The sequence below is a fragment of the Andrographis paniculata genome, unplaced genomic scaffold (genome assembly GCF_009805555.1).
Source record: "Andrographis paniculata isolate CXL003 unplaced genomic scaffold, ASM980555v1 Contig83END, whole genome shotgun sequence".
Taxonomy (NCBI): domain Eukaryota; kingdom Viridiplantae; phylum Streptophyta; class Magnoliopsida; order Lamiales; family Acanthaceae; genus Andrographis; species Andrographis paniculata.
This window is the reverse complement of record NW_026137621.1, coordinates 2388492-2397990: the sequence shown is the minus strand read 5'-3', so window position 1 is coordinate 2397990 and position 9499 is coordinate 2388492. Positions and strand designations below refer to the sequence as shown.

The 9499-nt window shown below is 30.2% G+C and overlaps 1 protein-coding gene across 1 annotated transcript; it reads left to right on the top strand.

The window, feature by feature from the left end:
• The first annotated feature begins 309 nt into the window (after window positions 1–309).
• Window positions 310–2544, top strand: LOC127241838 (uncharacterized). Its single transcript, XM_051261061.1, has 4 exons — window positions 310–703; window positions 1575–1674; window positions 2148–2211; window positions 2349–2544. The coding sequence occupies exons 1-4, from the start codon at window positions 531–533 to the stop codon at window positions 2375–2377; spliced, it is 366 nt and encodes a 121-aa protein (XP_051117018.1). The 5' UTR covers window positions 310–530; the 3' UTR covers window positions 2378–2544.
• The last annotated feature ends 6955 nt before the right edge of the window (window positions 2545–9499 follow it).

The window sequence follows — 9499 nt, the reverse complement described above, 5'->3', positions numbered from 1 at the left end:
GGACCGGTGTGTAGATCGACAAAAACCTATATTTGATGAGATGAAGGATATGAAAACATTTTTTTGTCTTTCGACATTTTGGGAAATAGTGTATATGATATTTTCCCATTAATCTCGCAATAAGTGAAACTACAAAAAATTATTTTATCATCTTTATTAATTACACATATATAATATACGGGCCCATTTATGCTATTTTGGGCTCCGACAAATGGACTCACATTAGATCCGGGCTAGGGTTTCACTTACCATATATTTGAGGTACTCCTAAACTGAGTTAGGTTTAGGGTTTAGAGTTTCGGGCGGGCGAGGAGACCCTTCTCATTATAAAGTAAGCAAGTGAAGAAGGCTCTCCATCTATACATTGCGACCATACCGCCATTCTTATCTTCTCTATTCCCCATTTCCTATTCTGCCTTCTTTTGCATCATTATACTCGCGCGTACCTTGGCATTTTTCCCTAATTACAAGATCGTTCATACATACACAAGCACACACACGCTCATATCTAATCGTTCTATTGTACACAAATGGCTAGCTCAAGCAAGAACTGCAATGAAAGCACTAATGGTGGTTCTTCGAACAATGGGAAAGCTACCGATGTGCATGGACAACGTGACGGGCCGAGCTTCCAGCACCAGAAGACCATCTCTGTGGACTGGACCCCGGAGGAGCAAGCCATCTTCGAGGAGACTTTGATCATGTAAGTCATTCATTTTTTGTCCTTTCCGATTAGGGTTTTTTTTCGCGAAATGATTGTTGTTAATTTTGATTATTTTCATCTAGATCTATTTTTATTGTTGTTACCTTTTGGTGTTTGCATTATTTTTTGAGTACTCATTTTTGCAGAAGATATTGTTCTATTGGTATGTTGTTAATATAATGGATTTTATTTTTTGCCATTCAGTTGATTTGATTTTGTTTCCATATTGGAGCATGTTGCGGATTTAGATCCTTTCATAAGTTGTTGTTACTTTTTCCTCAAGTAGTATGGAATATACCAATCGATTTCCTTCACGATGGATTTGTTCTTTTTGTCGTATAGGTGTTTCGATTTTTGTTCCTTTTTTAGGTAAGATAATTATTGGATATAATTTTTTGAATAAAAAATCTAATATATTTTTTTTTATAGGAAATTGTGTGGTTGCATAATAATTTTATTTTTTTTAAAACTAAAAGTCAAAGAGAACTTTTTTTTCCCGGTGTAATAGGTTGTTTGCGAGTAGTAAATGTAATGGAAAATACCAGTTAAATATAATTTTTGAATAAATAATATAAATATATTTGGTTATGTTTCGCAAAACGTATTTTTACTATGAATATAGTAACAAATTTCACCTAAAAAATAATTTTACATAGTATTTATATTTTATTTAATACATTCAAACTTATATATTTATTTTTCTTTATTCAAAACATCATATCAAGTATATATTTAAATTACATCATACAATTATTTCAATTCATTTTTTTTATTACTTCAAAACACAAAACACCCGACACAACCAAATCAAAGAGAACAAATCCCTAAATTCTTTACAAATATTCATAACTATATATGTTATTTCCTGCAGATATGCTTCTGAGCCAACTGTTATTCGTTATTCAAAGATTGCGACGTTGCTGAAAACTAAGACTGTGAGGGACATTGCCATGCGCTGCCAATGGATGACAGTGAGTTCCCTTCCTAAACATTTTATGCTGAATAATTTCCTCAATGGAAAATATATAAATGAAGAAATGAAGCATAAGAAAATTGTTGAAGTTCGATGGTCATAAAATTTATGCTCTAACAACTCTTTCAAAAACCATTGTCCTACTATTGATTTTTTTTATGGTTGAAAGTGATTAGGTAATTTACATTATGTGCTTCTCCTAATTGCTTCTTAGTTCTTAATCTAATAGGTAAACTGAAGTAAAACAATTTGTTTTAAATGCATAAAATGTTATACCTAAATTTTATTGTTTAATTCAACCTTATACTAGCCAAGATAAGGCATAGAATCATTATACAAGATTATGACCAAAATGGAAGTTTTATGCATGGATTTACCCGAAATGAATGTTAGTTATGTAATAAAATATATTTTGCAAAATATCAACAATATATTTTGTTTGCTAAGTTGCTAACTATATATGTTGTGTAGAAGAAAGAGGCATGCAAGAGAAGGAAAATGAACGTGGACAAAAGGATAGCTAAAGATAGAAATGGTAATTGATTTCTTTCGAATTTACTTTCTAGAGGTCGCCCCTAATATAATTACTGACTAGAATTGGTAATTCTACCACGAGGGCCTTTGGTGGTGAGATGTACAAGACTAACAAGAAGTGAATTCATGTTATTGCAGTGCACATTGAAGATCTCAATCAACCCTAATATGTCTGTAGCCCGTCCATCCGTCCATCTCCATGAATCTGTCACCGGCTTTTTGTTTCTTTTTGAACCTCATCCGTGTCGCTCCATAAACATTTCTGGTTTTATTTATATTTTTTCAAGATTATTTAAAGAATATTCGACTTTTGGACACTGTTTTTTATTGCAAGTGCGACTCTTTGCTAATCTTTATTTCAACTATTGGGATAAATTCTATACATTTTATGCAATTTGTGTCCATTAGTATAAAAAACTTATCACCTTATGCTTATTTCAGTACTTCATGTATTTTTAGGATTTCTATTATTCATCAATTTTTTTCTCCTAAAAACATCAAATCAAATACTTAATTTTCATTTTTCATTGTTTATATCATACTAAAAATTAATTTTACATTTAAAATATCATATCAACACCTATTTATATCACATCATACGATTATTATTATTTTAAAATTTTTACTATTCAAATCCCAACACAAAATCCAAATCACCAAACAAACACACCCCAAGTCTACTCAAATGAAACTTCTGAATCTATTTCAAAGAAGATTGATTAAAAATGGGATCTTAAATAGAGATAGAAAATGATCAAACCAATGGGGTGGGAGTGAGCCAACCATAAAATTAGGAAACTTAGATTTCCAACAAATTGATCGGTTGCTCACTTTGCTCAAAATAAGAAGTCAAATTGAAATCTAATTGCTTATAGCACAGGAAAATGCATCTGAATACATGAAAGGAAGGTTACACTAAGCATTCTAATGCACTTTTTGACTGCTTGAGACTTGAGAGTGGATTCTAAGGATGTTAATGCCAGAAACTTAAAACCTATAAGATAGTTGAAAATATTTAAGGATGCACTTGATGATAATTAGGAATTCTAAACGAACCTCTAAGAAAATAATTGTTATTAGCATATTGGAGAAGAGAGATAACCAGACCCAAAGAGCCATAACTAATCTCTTTTTTACTGTCTTGTCGATAAGTTTCCAAAGAGTTCCCCAAAAAATAATGAAAAAGTAAGGTGATAACATATCTCAGCGAAGACTATGGTACTTATTTGGAAGATTTTATAAATTTCTACTATTTATAGAAAACTTCTAAAAAAACATCAAATTAAATATAATGTTCTATTACAACAAAATTAATTTTATATTAAAAATATCACATTAATTTCTATTTATACATATTAAACAACTATTCAAATTCAAAATTTTACTATTAAAATTCAAACTCTCAAACAAACACATAGTCTACTTTAATCTACGATATTCATTTCCAAATCCCATGTTTCCTAAATAAGGAGGTCCGTTATTGAACACTTTTTCACAATCCCTTTTAAAAAATAGTCACCGGCATGACTTTGAGAGGTACTAATAGTTGAAATGGGGAAACAATAGCAGCTAATTTGAATTGAAAAGATAGAACACAAGAGAAATAAGGTAGTTTAATATTAATTATCGAAATTTTACTTGTTTCTTACCATTCATAAATAATTTTTGGTTGAAATGGAAGATTCTATAAAGACAAACTTTTACACTTTCCCAAAACTACAATTAATGTAAACATGCAGAGATACAACCATCATTATTAAATGTCGGAAACAAATTTACATATCAATATTTGCTCCCCTTAAACTTGTTCCCCCCCAAACTTGAACTTCAAGTAGTATCCTCAAGTATTGAAAAATTTCAGTCTTCAAGGTCTTCGTAATATGTCAGCAACTTGATCACTTGAACTCACGTGATGCAACTCCACTTCTTTTGATTTCATATGTCACCTTATGAAGAGAAAGTGAGTATCAATATGTTTGGAGCATTCATGATGAACTGAATTTTTTGCAAGCATAATGACATATTTGTTGTCGACATAAATCTTCATTGATTTTTCTTGTTGTAGCTTCAAATATCCAAGCAATATTTTTAGCCAAATGACATGACAAACACACGAAGCAACTGCAATATATTCTGCTTCACAAATTGATACAACACAACATATTTGCTTTCTTGAGGACCAAGTGAATTCATTGCCACCAAGATAAAATGCAAAACTTGTATTACTTTTCTGATCATCGAGAATCCCAGACCAATCACTGTCGCTAAATCCAACAAATTCAGTATTCCATTTGAAGAGTATAACTATCCATGATCAATTATCTCTTTGATGTATTTTAAAAACCTTTATGCAAGTTTCAAATGGTAAGGTTTTTTTTTTTTTTTTTTTTTTTTTTGTTTCTATATATCTTCTAACAAGTCTAAAATTGAATAAAATACCAGGCTGTGTATAAGTTAAATACCCGAGACATCCTACAAAACTCTTGTAATAAGTTGGATTCACTGGTTTTCCTTATCAATCCTTAATCAATTTAGTGCCAACTTTCAGCGGTGTGCCGACAACACTATAATATTCCATTGAAAATTACATCAAAAACCTTATTAATATGATTTTGTTGAGAGATAAAAACCCCATGTGCATTCCCTTGTACCTCGATGCCCAAAAATTATTTCATCAACCATAAGTCAATCATTTTGAACTTCTTTTCCATTGATTTTTTGAAATCTTAGATCAAAGCTTTGTTGTTATCTATAAAAATAATATCATGAACATATAAGCACACCACAAAAATAAATCTTCAACCAAGTTTTTCTTTGCATACAAGGGGTGCTCATATGAGCACTTCACAAAACTATTTTGAATAAACTAAGAATCAATTCTTAAATTCCAAACTCTCGGGACTTGCTTTAATCTATAAAGTGTCTTCTTCAATCTGCACACCTTTTCTTCTTGTCTTTTAACGATGAATACATGTGATTGCTTAACATAAAAAATGCCGACTTGACATCCAATTGATATATTTTTCACTTCTTTTGAGCTGCCATTGAAAAATCCAGCCTTACTATTTCAAGCCAAGCAACTCGAGCAAAAACTTCATCATAATCGATTCAAAATCTTTGATTGTACTCCATTGTGACTAGTCAAGAGTTGGGTATCTCAACTTCTTATTTAGCATTTCTTTTCACCTTGAACACCCATTTAACTCTAATTCCTTGATGTCCATGAGAAAGTGACCTTGGTTCTCATGTATTGTTCTTTTCGTTAATATGAAATGTTTCCTTCATAGAATTTGACACTTTATTTCGTTGGGAGTTTCTTCAAATATTAATGGATCAAGACCTTAAAATAAACAAAAAGTATTAAACTCCTCATCAATCATTTCACTGGAGTTATATATGTCCCGAAGCCTTCCCGTTCTTCTCACAATTGGACTGCTATTGGAGTTATAATTTTTATATTGTCCTTAAACACGATTAGGCACCACATCTTTTGCTTATTACTACGCAACCTTGTTCATTTTTTTTTGGCTCTCTTTAAAAGGAACCCGTTTCACCTGCTCATTTTAATTCCAGTTTATTGTTTGTTCTTCATCAAATACAACATCTTTTAACATCACCACTTTGCGTGTTGTAAAATCGTATTAATTGTAGCCGCTGTAATTTTCTCCATAGTCAATAAAAGATACATTTTTTACTTTTATCTTTAAACTTTGTACATTTTTCCTCATGTACTTTTTCATAATAAATATATATGTGCATAAGAAGATTTTAACAAAAAAAAATATTAATATATTTATTAATTATTATTTTATATATAAATAATTAATACAATAATTATTTTATCAAACACTATAATATTGTAATGTACAAAATAAATTGTGATACATTCATCATTGATACAAATATTATGCAAAAATTAATCTCAAAGATGGATAATCTCGTTAGATTATTTAGTGTTGGAGAAATGAGATTAAAAAGTTATATATAAAACAATTAGTAAATGTTCAATAGTGATAAGTGGAGATTTTACAAATTTCGTTTAATGAAAAAAATAAAATTACATGAGTTCATATTGCAAATCTTAAAAGATATGTCTTCTACAATTCTTTACATGAGAAAAAACGAACAACAACTCTTGATGATCTTGAGTGGTGTAAGATAAAATTTTGAATTTTTAGTGGCTCACCGTTCGCTGGTTACCTAAATAAGTACGAAGTTGAACCACTTAAGCAAACCAATTGTATAGATAAAAGTATTTTTTATAACCTGAAATAGAAACAAATACGGGAACAAACAATAAGTAAAGTGTTATTAATTGATAACATTATCTTAGTATACGTCATGACAGAAGAATTCAAGACTAAGACATAATAACCTAAATAAGTACGAAGTGGTACCGCTTAAACAAATGGACTTGTGAAGATAAAATGTATCTTTCATTGAAAATTACATAAAAAACCTTACTAATATGTTTTTGTTGAGAGATAAACACCCCATGTGCATTCCGTTGTACCTCGATGCCCAAAAAATATTTCATCAACCATAATTCAATCATTTTTGAACTTCTTTTTCATTGATTTTTTGAAATCTTAGATCAAAGCTTTGTTGTTATCTATAAAAATAATGTCATCAACATATAAGCACACCACAAAAATAAATCTTCAACCAAGTTTTTCTTTGCATACAAGGGGTGCTCATATGGGCACTTCACAAAACTATTTTGAATAAACTAATAGGGTGTGTTTGTTTGGGGGTTTGGATTTTGAGATATAAATAAGTGTTGATGTGATGTTTTGAATGTAAAATTGATTTTTAATATAATATAAAAAATAAAAAATAGGTGTTTGATTTGATGTTTTTGGGGGAAAATTTTTGGATGAATAGTAGGATTTTATCTAAATCCTACAAACGAACACACCCTAAGAATCAATTCTTAAATTCCAAACTCTTGGGATTTGCTTTAATCTATAAAGTGTCTTCTTCAATCTGCACACCTTTTCTTCCTGTCTTTTAACGATGAATACATGTGATTGCTTAACATAAAAAATGCCGACTTGACATCCAATTGATATATTTTTCACTTCTTTTGAGCTGCCACTGAAAAATCCAGCCATACTATTTCAAGCCTAGCAACTCAAGCAAAAACTTCAACATAATCGATTCAAAATCTTTGATTGTACTCCATTGTGACTAGTCGAGAGTTGGGTATCTCAATTTCTTATTTAGCATTTCTTTTCACCTTGAACACCCATTTAACTCTAATTCCTTGATGTCCATGAGAAAGTGACCTTGGTTCTCATGTATTGTTCTTTTCGTAGTATGAAATGTTTCCTTCATAGAATTTGACACTTTATTTCGTTGGAAGTTTCTTCAAATATTAATAAATCAAAACCTTAAAATAAACAAAAAGTATTGAACTCCTCATCAATCATTTCACTGGAGTTATATATGTCCTGGAGCCTTCCCGTTCTTCTCACAATTGGATTGCTATTGGAGTTATTATTTTTATATTGTCCTTCAACACGATTAGGCACCACATCTTTTGCTTATTACTCCGCAGCCTTGTTCTTTTTTTTAGCTCTCTTTAAAAGGAACCTGTTTCACATGCTCATTTTAATTCCAGCTCATTGTTTGTTCTTCATCAAATACAACATCTTTTGACATCACCACTTTGCGTGTTGTAAAATCGTATAAATTGTAGCCGCTGTAATTTTCTCCATAGCCAATAAAAGATACATTTTTTACTTTTATCTTTAAACTTTGTACATTTTTCCTCGTGTACTTTTTCATAATAAATATATATGTGCATATGAAGATTTTAACAAAAAAAATATTAATATATTTATTAATTATTATTTTATATATAAATAATTAATACAATAATTATTTTATCAAACACTATAATATTGTAATGTACAAAATAAAATTGTGATACATTCATCATTGATACAAATATTATGCAAAAATTAATCTCAAAGATGGATAATGTTGTTAGATTATTTAGTGTTGGAGAAATGAGATTAAAAAATTATATATAAAACAATTAGTAAATATTCAATAGCGATAAGTGGAGATTTTACAAACTTAGTTTAATGAAAAAAATAAAATTACGTGAGTTTATATTGCAAATCTTAAAAGATGTGTCTTCTACAATTCTTTTAAGGATAAACTGTTTGTTTTAATCCCGTGACTGGACCCCTTATCATTTTAGTCCCGTAAATGAAGCATGTCGCAAACTAGTCCCATAAGTGAAAAATTTTCGCTGATTTATTCATCCGGCTCCGGAGACGCCCGCATGGCTCGCCGGAGGCCACGTGTATGCTAGGTCAGCGACACCTGGCAGACATGTGGATTTTATTTTATTATTTTTTTTAATTTTTTTTAAATTTTTTAAAATTTAAAATTTATTTGTTTTTTTAATTTTTTATTTGGTCCAATTAAAAAATAATTAAAATAATTAAAAAAATGAAAAAATAAAATAAAATCCACGTGTCCGCCAGGTGTCGCTGACCTGGCGGGACACCTGGCGGACACGTGGCTTCCGCCGAGCTACGCGGGTGTCTCCGGCGCCGTAGGACTAAAACAACGAAAATTTTCCACTTATGAAACTAGTTTGCGACATGCTCCACTTACGGAACTAAAATGATAAGGGAGTCCAGTTATGAGACTAAAAAAACTACTTTACTCTTGATGATCTTGAGTGGTGTAAAATAAAATTTTGAATTTTTAGTAGCTCACCGTTCGGTAGAAGGTTACCGAAGTAAGTACGAAATTGAACGATTTAAGCAAAACAATTGTATAGATAAAAGTATTTTTTTATGACCTGAAATAGAAACAAATACAGGAACAAACAATAAGTAAAGTGTTTTTGATTTGATAATATTATCTCAGTATACGTCATGACAGAAGAATTCAAGACTAAGATAAATTTTGAACTTCTAATGACTCATAATACCTAAATAAATACGAAGTGATACCGCTTAAACAAAAATACTTGTGAAGATAAAATGTGTTTCTCAGCCGGGAATAGATTCAAATATGAGAACAAGTAAGATGTAGGATATTATTGATTTAATAACATTGTCTAGTGAAATACATTCAAAGCCACAATTTACCTTGTTTTATACAATAATATCTACTCTCTTTCGTCCCAACTTAAAGTATCATTTTTATTGTTTTCGTTCGCCCGTTCAAAAGTATTTTTTTTTTTTATTTTAGTAAAAGTAGTCATACAATAATACTATAATACTCTTAACATTTACCTAAATTACAAATACATCAGTACACAT